The sequence below is a fragment of the Catharus ustulatus genome, chromosome 6 (genome assembly GCF_009819885.2).
Source record: "Catharus ustulatus isolate bCatUst1 chromosome 6, bCatUst1.pri.v2, whole genome shotgun sequence".
Classification (NCBI taxonomy): Eukaryota; Metazoa; Chordata; class Aves; order Passeriformes; family Turdidae; genus Catharus; species Catharus ustulatus.
In genome coordinates, this window is record NC_046226.1 from 26,411,426 (window position 1) to 26,425,496 (window position 14,071).

The 14,071-nt window shown below is 36.9% G+C and overlaps 1 protein-coding gene across 8 annotated transcripts in view; it reads right to left on the reverse strand.

Moving 5' to 3' along the window:
- Positions 1-14,071, reverse strand: part of NPAS3 (neuronal PAS domain protein 3) — a 597,848-nt gene that overhangs the window by 23,272 nt on the left and 560,505 nt on the right. For all 8 annotated transcript variants that reach the window (XM_033061911.2, XM_033061908.2, XM_033061913.2 and 5 more), the window contains 2 exons: positions 5,471-5,664; positions 762-868 (listed from right to left, as the gene is read on the reverse strand). In XM_033061911.2, the coding sequence (XP_032917802.1) occupies positions 762-868; positions 5,471-5,664 (301 nt within the window). The remainder of the gene's footprint in view (positions 1-761; positions 869-5,470; positions 5,665-14,071) is intronic.

Here is a 14,071-nt window from a genome sequence, read left to right on the forward strand (position 1 = left end):
AAATCTTTTTTTGCACAAGGGTAAATCAGGAGCTCCATCACTGAAGTCAACAGATCTCAACAAGAAAAGAATTAGGCCCTATGGCTTTTAATAAGAGGAATACAAAGAGTTTAATTACAAGGAATCAAACTGAACCTCCCTTCCCCCATACACAGACATTGCACTTTCTCTGGCAAGGTTTGTCTCTTGCAACATTTTTGTTCTTCTGTTATCCTTACCCATATCAGATACTACCAGTGTGCATATAACAGGGACTTAGATTCTGTCAGGATGGGGGCCAATCAGATATTAACACATGGGGTGGTTAAAGCACTGATGGAGCTGTAGCTCAGTTCTGTGTCCAAAAACCTGGTGAGATCCCAATTATGTTGCAGTTTTTGTCCTCCATGTTATGACTCAGAAAAACCCAAAATCCTCAAAGAGGAGGAGTTCCTATTCTGTGCCAGGGAGGGAGTTTCTCATGTAAGCAATACCTCTTTAAGGATTAAAATAATGCATAGCACATGTAAATTAACAGCTGCTGGAAATTCAAGTAATACAAATATAATGCTCTATTTCCACATATTTAAATGATCTTATATGTCTATAAAAAGACTTGAAAATAAATCACACAAAGAATTACATTTAAGTCATCCTCCATGAAAACCTCTGGCAAAAAAATGCTGGTGCAAGATGAAGATCCCAGTTGTGGAATATAAATAATAGTTTAGGAGTAATCAGCTATTGCACCAGATTATTTTGACAAAAATGGAAGTACTTACAGTCTAAGTGACTATGTCTAATGCCTTCCACGTCTTCAGCATGAATGAAGTGGTAACATCTCTTTCCTACAATATCTACAGGGGTCAGATCCATGTAATCACTAATCCTAAAAAGGAAAAAGAACATACAGCCTATAATTCAAGAAAGAAAAGAACAAAAGAATTGTCAAATGACTCAGAAAGTGAAATCTGCTAAAAAGTTTTTTCAACATTCTGTCATTTGAATGGAATATCTGTATAAATGAGACAAGGCCTTAGAGGAGAAAAAAAGGGAAATAATTATTTTTAAAGAAACCTGGAAATTATTTTATCCATTTAACTAAGTGGAAAATTAAATTCTAGTGAGTATTCTCTATGTAGCATAACACCAGGACAATATAATTCCATGAAATTGTAAAGCATTAGTGGCAATCCAAAATCCTCATTAAAAGACAAAGATGATTCAAGGTTACATAATAAAGTAGAAACATGCTATGTTTGTACCAAATGATTAGAGACACATTTCATTTCAACAGATTGGTCTTCTATTGGGTATATTCATGAAAAAGCTCTTCAACCATTTCTTGGCACCAAGTCCAAACTCATATTTCAAGGGATATAATTTAAATGCTGAGACACAGAGATGCCTCAGGGTGTTATCTTTTTTAGTCTAATTCATTTGGGAGCTTAGCTTTCACTCTGGGCCCTTTCAACTGGGACTTTGTTGTTTATTGCACACAGAAACTTTAAAATCTATTCTGCAGACCTCTGTGTGTGTGTCTGTGTGTGTGTCTGTATCTGCGTGCAAACTTGTACCATGGAGAGTCAAGGTGTCAATGTCCTTAAACACATTATTGAAATTAAAAAGAAAATTGGAAAATGTCTTGCTCACACAAGCATTTGAAACTATGTCTGTTTTTTAGGGTTTGAAATAATCTGCAATGATTGTGGTACATCCTATGACAAGATCTGGGAGAGGAAATCCCACCCTGCCTGCCTAGTAGAAAGGCAGGCCACTGTCCTGTGGTCCTGTAAAACACATGCATAGGCTTGTGCTTGAGCAGATCAGTGGTTCCACTGACTTACAGGACTCTTAACAAGACTGAAATTTAAAGGTAGGTATATGGTTCACGTGCTGCATTTGCTGAAATTGTGCACGTTTGTATGCTTGAGGCTTGCTACACAAGACTGTTTCTGCATATCTGAAGGAACTACTGACAACCACTGTCATGGCCAACAACCCAACCCTCTTCCATGTGCTTCTTTCCTTTTGGGCACATATTGGCAGATGTGCTATCACAGTCCACATTAAACTGGCTGTTATCTCTCTCCAAATGATTTTCCAATCTGTAACAGCTGATTCTGAAAACACACAGACTCATCATGCACTCTAGCAGGAGTCTCTTCATTTTGCTTTTAGTTATTTATTGCCATGTGAGATGATTTCCCCCCTGCAGGTGTTTTTCTCACTCCACTGACTAATAAAGAAATCCTAGATTATTTTAGGTGGTGAATCTTAGATGACACAAATCCTACATTTGCAAAATAGATACAGATTAACATGTCATGTTTTAGGCAACAAAATTTTACACCTGTATTTTGCACTCTCAAAGAAAAATACTAATTTTTAGAAATAACCAGTGTGCTAGCTAACAGATCTTGTCTCAGAGGGAAACTAATGTCTGGCTAGCTTGTGCACTGAGGCCAGGATTACGAAGGAGATCTCTTCATTCAGGGGAAAGTAACAAGATGCACCCAAAGACTTGAGTAATGTCACTCCTGATCACTGCTGTTTCAAGCAGGCAACCACTTGGAAAAGTAGGAGTACTATTGATCTCACCCCTGCTGATCCAATGGTCCACTGTGAGCATTCATTTCAGTTAAGTGGCATGGCTTCTGCTCCACACTCCCTGCAGCTGCCAGTAACTCCCCATTGCTCCATAAATAGTGCTTACAGCTGGCCCAGCATGGATCCATTTTTCTCTGTTTTCATCAATGTTGTGCTTGCTTTACTGTGGCACCACAAAGAATTTTGTAGCTGCACACAAGTGCCAGGAGTCAAGCCCATATATTCAGGGAGGGATACTTATCTCCTTTTCTATAATCCCAGAAGAGAGATCCCAACGTCCCTGACTCGGAGAACAGCCCTGGCAAACACCCAGATAATTAATCTGACAGCTTCAATCAGCTGTTCCGTAAATTCCTTCCCATCTTCTGTTTTTATTTTTTTTTTTCCACTTCCAGTTTATACAGTCACATTCTGCATTGTAGTTGTTACGAAATCCAAGTTTTGTCAGTCTTATTTCATTTTCAATGACTGGAAATCCTGCTGCCTCAGTGAGATCACATTCACCTCTCAGCATTGGCAGAAGTATTTGGAATCACTTTTATAAACTATTTTTAACAGATTTTTAACAATGACACAGGGGCTTAAAGCGGAATTATTGTAGCATACATTCGAGAACCACCATCTGCATTCTGCATTAGCATGAGATAAAATCCATCACAAACAAGGAAAAGTTGCTTTATAATGTTGCCTTCAGCTTAAAAATTGAAAAAACATTAATAAACTCAACGTTCTCTTGCTGTCTTACCACAATTTACCATGTCTTATCAGCCCTTCCTATGTGATTACCAATCAGTGCACCTCACCTGATGAATTTTACAGTTCTCAGTAATGTCTTTCACAGGCATTTGAAAGTTTTATTGCTACATGAATATAAAGAAAAGGTTTGAGAAAAATGTTTAATTAAAAAAAATCTCACATATACAATTTAGGGCTCATAAAAATGCCAAACTCAGAGCAGAGAAAGGATACATCTTCTTAATTTGGCCTAAAAGTTCATATCATACTTGACCTGATGGAACAACTCCTTTTTCACATTTATTTGATTCCTGGAGTTTTTTTATGGAGGTTGCCAATAAAGATAGGAGTAAGTGCAGATGATTTTGTTAAAAGGGAATCTGTTCATTAGGAACTGGATAGATACCAGCAACTCATTTCACAGAGGCCTTTGAAAAACTCTGCAGTGGTAGCAGCTTTCCATTACTAGCTAGGTAGGTCACAGTGAAATCAAAGACTAAGGGAAAAGTTTTGTTCTAGATCCTATTCCTTATTCCCGGAGCTCTTTTGCCTGCTGCCAGATCATACAGTATCTGGATACTCACTGGGTAAAGTTTCAGGCAAAAAGCCCAAATTTTAATGCCACTGTCCACTTTTCCTATGACTTTGTGCAAGCCACTTTCCATAAAGCATATTCCCTTTTAGATAATGCATTGGAAGTATAGATGAAACTCTCTGTCTAACTGAAAAAAGTATTGCAGCAGTGGAGCAATGTGGCAGCAAAGACAACCTCATAATTTAAATCCAAGATTATTTTAAGTTGTTTAAGGTCCTGATTCAACAAAACAGTTTTGTTGGTCCTTTTTAATAAAACTTTATATTGATGTGCTATCCTGATCATAGGTATTCCACTAAAACTGACCAATTATAATTGCTCATATCAGAGAGCTTCCACTCAATTTATGATATACCACGGCTGTTATCACAAGAAAAGTTTGCAGTAGTCACCTTGTTTCTTCAGCTTTGTGATGGAAAGTCCCCTTTGCAAAATTTCTTTTTGCATTGCCTTCCTTCTTCCCTTCCAACCTTTCCCCCATACCTCAGACTTCCATCAATGTACCCAAACTTATATCTTGTAATTTCCTCCTCAGACATTTTCACTCTGCTCTAAGTACCTATTCCCTGGATTATATTTTTATAATAGGTCTTAATGGTCTTGATCAGCCCCTCTGCTTCCCAGGCCTTCCCCCACCCCTCCCATAGCCCAGAGCCCATGGCAGCCCCTGGCAGTGTCCAGCTCCCCACAGCCCTGCCTGACCTTCAGCCCTCCTGCCCCAGCCCCAGCCCACTCCACTGCCTGTCCTCAGGGAGATGCCCGATGCCAGGGGCTGGAGCTGCCCAGCTTCCCTCTGGAGTGGTGAGATGCCACGTCCTGCCCTCACAGGCCACCATGCAGGGCCCCAGTGCTACGGGCACCCAGCCCCCAGGGAGCAGGCAGCTGAATTTAAATCCTCTTTCACCTTCCGAGATCGCTCGTCACTACCACATAGAACGTAGCCCCCCCAAGCATCTCTTCATCACCTGTTCCCATTTCACTGCTATCTTTCCCAGTATGCCTTCAACCAATTTTATTCTTCAGTTTTCCCACCTCTAACTGCAACAGATCCCACCTCTCTAGCCTACTATCTAGGCCATCTGTGCTTCTTTTCCATTAAACACTGAGCATGATAGCTGTAATCTGCAAATTAGTTCCAAAATGGAAAACTTTAAAACTTGTGCAGGGGAGGATGGAGGAGCATAAGGACAGGCATACAGGTCAGACCAGCGTCTGTCTAGTCCCAAATCTTGCCTCCGAGAGGGATGGTGAAAGATTGTAAAAAGCAGAGAAAGCTTAGAGGAATATTTCCTGGTGTATTTTCCCCTATTCCAGAAGACATCCTGCAGATTACAGTTTTAAATTTACCTTCATCTTCCAAGAATGTAATGAAAATTAAGGTGGTGATGGTGAGAGTGAATTCAATGAATTCAATGCTCTCCTACGACACCAGGATGACATGGCAAGAGTCAAAAATTTCAGAACATCTTGCCAAGCCCATGGAACAAAAAATATACACAACTAAAACAAAGTAGTAAACGCTGTACTAAAACAAAGATCTAAAGGCTGTACCTATTTTCACAGTAAATGATATTGAGGTCCATATTCACACGAGTGACAAACATGTGGCAGTCAATCCTGACTTCATTAATTGTAGGAGGTGGCAAGGCATGAGCAACGACAACAAGTCCCATGATTTGGCTGGGCACTGTCCGTCCATGCGACAGCGATACTCTCAGACGTAACCGGCCTGTTATATGAATCACCTGGAAAATAAAAACAATAAAAAATACCCAGTGAATTCTGAATGCAGCTCTGACATCACTTTCTTTTGAAGGATAGCTTTACTGCTCCCTACAGATATTGGCTGTCAACATGCCCTACATGTTCTCATGGCAAAAAGAACATAACAGGCAAATGGTTCACATTCATCAAAACCTAAGAAACGCTGTAGTGTTGCTTTTTGTTGTGGTGGTTGTTACATAAAGAAAGAAGACAACAACAACAATGAAGTAGAAATTCAACAAAAGACAGAGTGGGATAAAACTGAAATAATAAAGCTGGAAATTAATAAAGTAACCATTTTTTCATATTTGGAAATTGAATATGACAGAAGAACGGCCAGCAGTTTTGAAACATAATGGATTTCATTGAGTTGGTAGTCACCTACGCCATGAGACCCTGTTCACTGCTTTGAATTTCTTCTTTGTGGTTGGTAATTTGAGAAGCAACAGCCTACAGATGTTCTATGAGCTCAGGTGCAGGATGGTCTTCCTATATCCACAGTCAAGCATTTAAAGAGTTGTTAGACATGTAATGTTTTTGTCTAGTGCACTAGGCATGTATGGAGAGCTCTGGGGGTGGTGGCTTTCTTCCATATGCACAAGACAATACCACAAGATGCTTAGATTCAATAACATCTGTAAGAACTGCATCCCCTTCTAAGAATGTTGACTGAAACTCTGGGAAAAAAATAATTCACCACTTTCAATTTCATTCCTTCAGGAGTTCTGCATATAGATAAAGGGGTTGTTTTATCCAGTAAAAGAATATAAATACAGCATATTGAAATGAAAATGCAAACTGCAGTTCCTGTACTCATGGATAGAAGAGGCACACGAATTGACAGTTGCAGGCTGTCACAGATTTTCCTCTTCAGACTCTGGTACAACATAAACATTAAGAGAACACCTCCAGGAGATGAGGGCTCCTTTCTGTGTCATCCCAGACTCCCTACCCAGAGGTCAACAGAGAAGGTGATCGATTCCTGGGTCACAGGAGGAGGTGACAAAAGTGGGGTAATAATTGCACTGATACTCATCTCACAGATATAGAAGACAAACTCTTTACTTCTGATCTGAGATTGATAATTGAAGGTGAGAGAAAAGTTGTCATTTTTAAGACTGCAAATCACAAAGTGCATCCAAATTTAAATCTAATTCATACTAGTAAATCTGTGATCTAAGACTTGAAATTTGTTTCATTTTTTAACCTAGTCATTGAAAGATCTCCTTTCACCACTATTTCACCTTTTGAGCCCAGCCGGTGTGGTGAATCAGAATGAGGAAAGTGATTAGCTGCTGTGTATGGCCAATTCAGTTACAGGTTACTGACCACCCATGTTTAAAGTAACTACTGTCTAAACTCACACTTAATGCACCTTTCAAGGGCAAACTATTCTATGAATATTTGAAAAGGATCCTAAAGGCAAAGATGCAAAAATAGCATTTCAAGCTCACTTTAATTATTTATTTTTCTTAAAACCTCATTAACTAATGAAGAAATAGCTAAAAGAAATAAGATTAACTTCACAGGAGGGGCAGTAATAGTATATTTTGCTCCTTCGAGCTAGGCTTGCATATACATCTGCTTTTTATCATTATCTGTCTCTTTTTATCATGCAGTTTCAGCTTACTGCAAAACTGAAATCTGTAAATGCTTGGAAAAATGATGATGGATAACTGGTAAAAATGTTAAAATTTATCTTACACTGAACGTGCTATGCAAAAGTATCATTTTCCTGTTGTTTTTTCGTAAGAGTCCTTATGCTACTATGTTTGAAGTTGGCATGAACACTTCAGGGAATTTTTAAGTTATATCATATATATCTTCTTTGTATTTTTCTAAACCTTCATGTAATTTGTAGCTAAATCTCAACATGATTTGGTTTTGAACAATCCTCTGTTCAGGCATTACGTCACTTTTTTTCTGATTCTTCATCTGAAATACACTTCAGATGTAGTATTGCCCAAGAGACAGTTCCAAACCTGCTAGAACCACCATATATTAACACCGTTGAATTTCAAGAGAATTTGCTGCCAGATTCAAATTTTTCAGCTTTTTCCTAATTCTACCATGGATCAAAACATGTTCTGAATTCCCAAATTTTAGGGGTCAGCACTCACTTGCATTCTGATTCTGTACGCTGGGAAATGTACAGCAAACCACCCATCAGTTCCAATGCCTGTGTGCTTCTAAAGAAACTGTATTTCAATGCCTGAAATCTCTTTCTATGATAGCATTAGTCAAATGCACCAAGTGGGAAAAATCTAATTGGTAGTAAAAAACAATTCTGACTGTCATGACCTTGTCTATATTGTGAGTATTGCCACTTTTAACACTGGTTCATTTGAACTGGGATTAGGGGTGACAGGAATTATAGGGTCAATTATCTCCTGTAGCTAAAATTAATCTCTTTATAATTCAATCCCACAGCACTAGTCTATCATATCCTAAAGCAGTATTATGACTTTAATGAAGCTAAATTGCAACAATAAACTGTTTTATGAAGGACAATACTTGGCTCCAGATGTAAATATTTAATAAAAATTTGCTAGGAATATACTGAAAATCAAAAGTAAATGCAGTTCTTCCATGCCGTTTTCTTTATAAATGCTTCCTTCTGAAAGGTTAGTACTAATCAATCTTTAAACTCTATCTTCTTTCTAATACTGCCATATGAATAGACAGGCATAGTTAGATGCCACAGCAAGAGAAGAGAAAGATACTGTGTTCTGTCCATTGCAAAAAGGGTGGATGAATGCTATGCTCCTGATCACAGGATCATCAGAAACTTTGCATGTCAAGAGTTGTACAGATTTCCCCATCATTTCTTCATCCAGCTCCTAAATTGAATTAATAACAAGGTTTCTTTTTTATGTTGATGGGATCTGGACTGGGTTAACTGTCAGAGATTTCTTTGCTTACAAACTGTTTATTAGTAGGTGAAACTATGATTCTATGCTTCATCCTACAGAAGCACAGGGAAATATTATGGTTGAAATAAACCATGTGACGTGATTGAGACCAGAAATTTGCATAGGCCATTCTGATCTATATCATTGCTTGTAGTATAACCTTGGACAGGCAGGTGGGTGAAGAAAAAAAATATTTTGCAAAAATACTACTTTTAACACTGGGAAATGAAAATAACCCATATACTCTAAAGATGTAATGCTGAAGCAAAACAGACACTGTAAAAATCTTCTGTACTGCTTAAATGCTTTGTTTAAAACAAAAAAATTTAAATCAACTTTGCCTAACACTCCAACATTAAAAAAAATAATTTGGATTTTATTTTTAGCTGATTAGAAAACGGATTTTCAAAATATTGTAAGTACATGTAAACACATGAGTTTATGAGTGTGGGAGTGTTAACAAGCCACACTGGTTGGACAAATATATATTTCTTTTCCCTGCCATATGCTCCCTTTAGTCATCTGTTAGTGATATGCACTTAGATGTGCTCTACTAATGTCTACTCATTATAAACAAGCACATCACAAAGACCTTGATAAAACCTTCCCTCTGTCAATACTTACGGAAAATAAAACCCAGCAATCGAAAAACACATCTGGAACCTGCTCATCATCCTATAAAGCTAAATCTCACCTCTGAAGATGGAAATACTTTCTTTGTCAAAAGATATCTTTAAATATTATATCAATTTTTTTCACATACATGTGATGTCAGAATAAGGACATGCATTACCAGAGGCTATAAAAACCTGCAAGCATGAAAAATCTGTGAATTTCACCTTTCAGATGTCTCTGTGTGCTTCAAAACTTAAACTTCAAATTGAAACAAATTTCTAAACTACTTCTTTTGTTCTCTGTGTAAATGACTATGCCAATTTATTGTGTGTGTGAAACCGCAGCACTGGCAGTTGTCCCTCCAGGTCATTTAATGAGACATTAAATTTGAAATCTTTAAATGATTGCGTAGAATAAATGTTTAAATTTTAGAAAACAGTCACATACAAGAACATCCAAAGGTACTTAGTGTGGGCACTTAGGTGTTTGTTTAGCTATTTTGTAAGCAACTCACACACGCATTTATCCCCCTTTACAGAAATAACTTTTTCTGAAGGATACATACATAAATACATACATACATACATACATACATACATATATATTTGTTTTGGTCTCTCAAAGATGTTATTTTTCAAAGCCAACACCTAAATCTTAAAACACAGCCAATTTAAACTGATGAAATTGGCTGGAGAGACATCTTACAAACTATACCCATAGTCTCTAATTTTTCTTTCAAAGAGTTCTGTGCTCCTTCACTCAGTGATACATATACGTGCGTCTCAAATCCTGCCTGTGACACTACTGAGACAAATGTTTTAACTCTCTGCAAGATAACAAGTTCCTACACGTGATTTCAGGTGATTTCTAAAGAGTGAACATTTGGAAGCAGGCTTTCCTCCAGACTAATAAGAGAAAACAGTCCAGTGTCACATTGGGAATTTACACAATGGCATCTGAAAGCTTTTTCTTTTCTGACATAAAAATATAACCATGTCTGTCAACCTAAAATTGAGTATAGGTTTCTTTATTTACCACACTTCTGCTCTTTCCTACACACATTGCACTGCAATCACTACAACATTTATGCTAGCTTATATTTTCTCATGGTCAGAAATTGTTTGTTTCTGTGGTTCCACAGCCCCATCCTCACTGAGATCAAAGCCTGCTCTCCCAGACTTCATGGGAGAAGACATCATTGGCTTATACTTATCATTCAGCAGTAGTTGGGATCTGAAAGGTCCAGTAAAGCTTTGTGTTTGCAGTTCCTGTAATACTTCCATATCCCTTTCTCAGACTTACTGCATTTCTATAAACACTACAGTATTACTAACAGGAGATTCCCCACAGCGTAATATTTCGGAAAAGGAATGAGTCACTACAACTCTAATATGTTGCATCATCCCAAATATGCAGCAATTCTGAGATGTCCCAAATGCATCCAGCTTGCTGTGCATAGGTTGATCAAGTCTCTATCATGTACACTTAGCTTAACACACAGAGGACACATTGGGCTTGCCAGGTGCACTTTACATGATGGGTTTCTTCCATCATGTAAAGTTTGCAGATGTATGTTCCTGTTGAATCAATGTTAGATTTGCTATACCTTTTAATCTATGAAATAACCATTTTACCATTTTCCTTTGTTAACATCAGCCATCTCCAACTTCATAAGCATCATTTATCTTTTTTCTTGGATAGCATAACTAAATAACATGCCTACTTATAGTTAATTGTTCTCAATGCTTATTTGATTCAAAAATTTGTTACTTCAGTTTTAGCCTTGAAAAAGCGCTTGTATGCTGAAAACCCTGTATATCTGGGGTCTTTTTTTTTTACTACAGTAGTCCATCTAATAAAAGACATTGTGTCTACACAACAACCTTGTCCTATTATATCAAGCCTGCGCCAGAACAAAGCAAGTAGTATTTAGTGCAGCTGTGACTGATACATTCAGAACCATGGTGGATGAGAATGAGACAAGGCAATAGTGTATGACTCCTGAGAAACAGCTTTGCAGTCAGTCTTGATTGGGTTAGGCAATGAAAGCCACGTGAAACCACTGTTCAGAGTTGTGGTCTTGAACACCCATTCAAAGAATATGAGTCTGGTTTCAAGGAGGGGGAGCATTATTCCTAACACATACATAGTTTCAAGGTCAATAGCCTCTTTTCCATCTACAAGTACATTTCAAATCCCTTCAAATACACCTGCAAAAGATAGTCTGAAAATGGAAATGGTATTTACATTTAAACAGCATATTTGGTCTCAGGACGTATTTTATTGTTAAAAAGTCAATACTATTTTTTGGAGACACTTTAGGCTTTTCCCATCTTTCGTCTGTTATCAATCTCTCAAATAATAAGATTCAAAAGCTATTCTACTCTTAAAATAGTCATGGGTAGAATTTAGACTAATCCTAAGGGTTTAAAAAAAAAAGTATCCTTATGGGACCTCAAAGTTATCGGTGCTTAAAGACAAGTATCATATGAGAAACAACCCAGTATGGTAGGTTCAGTTCAAAGCACTTGCTCAATCCCTAAAATGACCTAAGTAGAACATTATTGATTGCAAGTAGGGAATGTTGAGATCAGCAACAAGCACAATGGCCACAGTCTCTTTCATTCAAGTACACAACAGGGAACAGATTTCTTCTGTGCTAAAGTTACTGTTTTCAGCACACCTGCAACAAACTGCTTGTCCCTCAACTTCAAGACGCAGAAAGTTTATCTCCCACTTACCTCCGTCTAGATAATAAACTAAAGAGAACAGAATGGGGACAGCTTTCTAACTCTCCAAAAAAGAGTTAAGGTGAAAGAAGAATGTGAAATTACCCAGGTTACATTGGCTAGGCTAAGGCTATCTTAAGAATACGCTGTGAGAGTAATAGAAGACTACTGTATGATAAACAATTCCTAAAGCTGCCATTAAAAAACAAGCAAACAAGCAAAAAATATTTTCAAGAGTGCACAAATGTTTTTCAAGAGTTATCAAATCTTAACAGACTGGGAAATGAGCAGCAGATCAGAGGTTCCTCAAGTATTTATGGATACTTTAGATTAACATTATTAGATCCTAAATTTATGGCTTTTTCATTCTGCTATATAACACATTTACAGTTTTTAATTTGGGATACTAGATAAGCAGTTACTCCTCAGTACAGTACAACAAAGTGTTCTGTGCTGTATAAGTATATGCACATTTCTATCTTTATTGCCATGATGGTTCTCATATCAAAATTCTGAGGTTCAGTCTTGCACTGGTATACATTGCCATAGTAAAAGCTGCATGATCAAGTCTGTCCTTTCAAAAGCACATTTTATTTTAAAATATCTTAATGATAGGACATCCTTTCCTGTGTTGTGATTTTTCTTTAATTGCAATGGATTAGCAAGCTGCTTTTCTCTAAACAAAAGATGTTGTAGAGCTGACACTCCTGAAATCAGCTTATATTATAAACTCAAGAAATATTGTGTTGACTCATTGCACATTATAATTTTTCAGTTATTTTGCTTTATGTAACTGAAAAGGTTTCCATTTTCATAATCAGTCCCTGCAATAAGAACTCCAAACTTTCCACTTTTAAACAGCATCCTTTAAATATATGCAGCATTAGTAATTTAAATTATTAGGTTTTAATACCTTTGAACCTTTAATAGATGTCTTAGTAACAACTCTATCAACAGTATATTGTCTTTTCATAATGCAAAACTTGAAAGCATTTGAAGATCAACATTAAAAAAAATAGAAAAAAAAAAGAAACTAAATGAAATCAACACACAGCAACCTGAAAAAGTAGCCATAGAAATTGAGTTTATAACTGAATACTTTTTGAAGTAATTGGCACAAAGACTGTTCTAGTGCAGATTGCTGCAAGAGCGCTCTTGGCAAGAACATCATAAGCACTAGCAAAACTTTAATATGCTCAAACAGCCAAATACAAACTGACACCAGGAACCCATGTGTGGCAACAAACAGGAAAAAAAATAGAGTATCTCAATTTAATACAAACCTACATACAAAGGGATCAATTTTTACAATTCGTGGTTTAGCATACAATACAGCTGTCCTCAGAGTGAATATAGAGTAGCTATACATAAGAAATTAGAATTATCAGTTCGGGGGAATTTCTCAAGAGTCCTTTTGATATGTAATACAGCAAATATAATGACTTAGAAACCAGACATCAATGCATTAAATGAGATCAGGTTGAGATCTATTTAGAAAAGACAGGTTTAAGCTGGAAAAAGAATCTCTTTGATATGACCTCCAGAGCAGACCATTTGCAGAAGGATTCAAGATGAGCAGATTTACCCTTGCATATCTGTTTGCTTCACAGCTGCTTTAAAATATAAACTCTAAATTTTTTAATATTGAGTTATTGCAGAAATAAGTCTATGTAATAAAAAAGATTAAGACCTTGGGATTTTCTTGTACTTTTTGCAAACGTTAAAATGGATTTTTTTGACCTCAGAGGAATAAATGAAACATAGTTAATTTAAAATCTAGCTAAAAAATTAACTTATTTATAAATGATTTCTTATAGAATCTTGCTACTGCTGGTCAAACTAGGAATCTGGAGTGTCTCAGATTTTTCAGTAGTCTGCATCCCTAATTTGTGGTCAATACTCATTTAACCCTGAAACTCAAAAGATTGGCTCACTTTAACAGATTTGCCACTTCAAATCCCTTGGTGTTCAAATATGTTGCATTTTTTTTTTTCTTTATGGAATGTTTGAAGTCCCCTTTAAAAATAATGCCCGGAGGATATTTTTTCCTTGATACTATTCAAAAAAAGTTGAAAGCATTTAGCTATTGAAGTGTGCAGGGTTCCAATAAAGGAATAGTTGTCCCTGGCCAT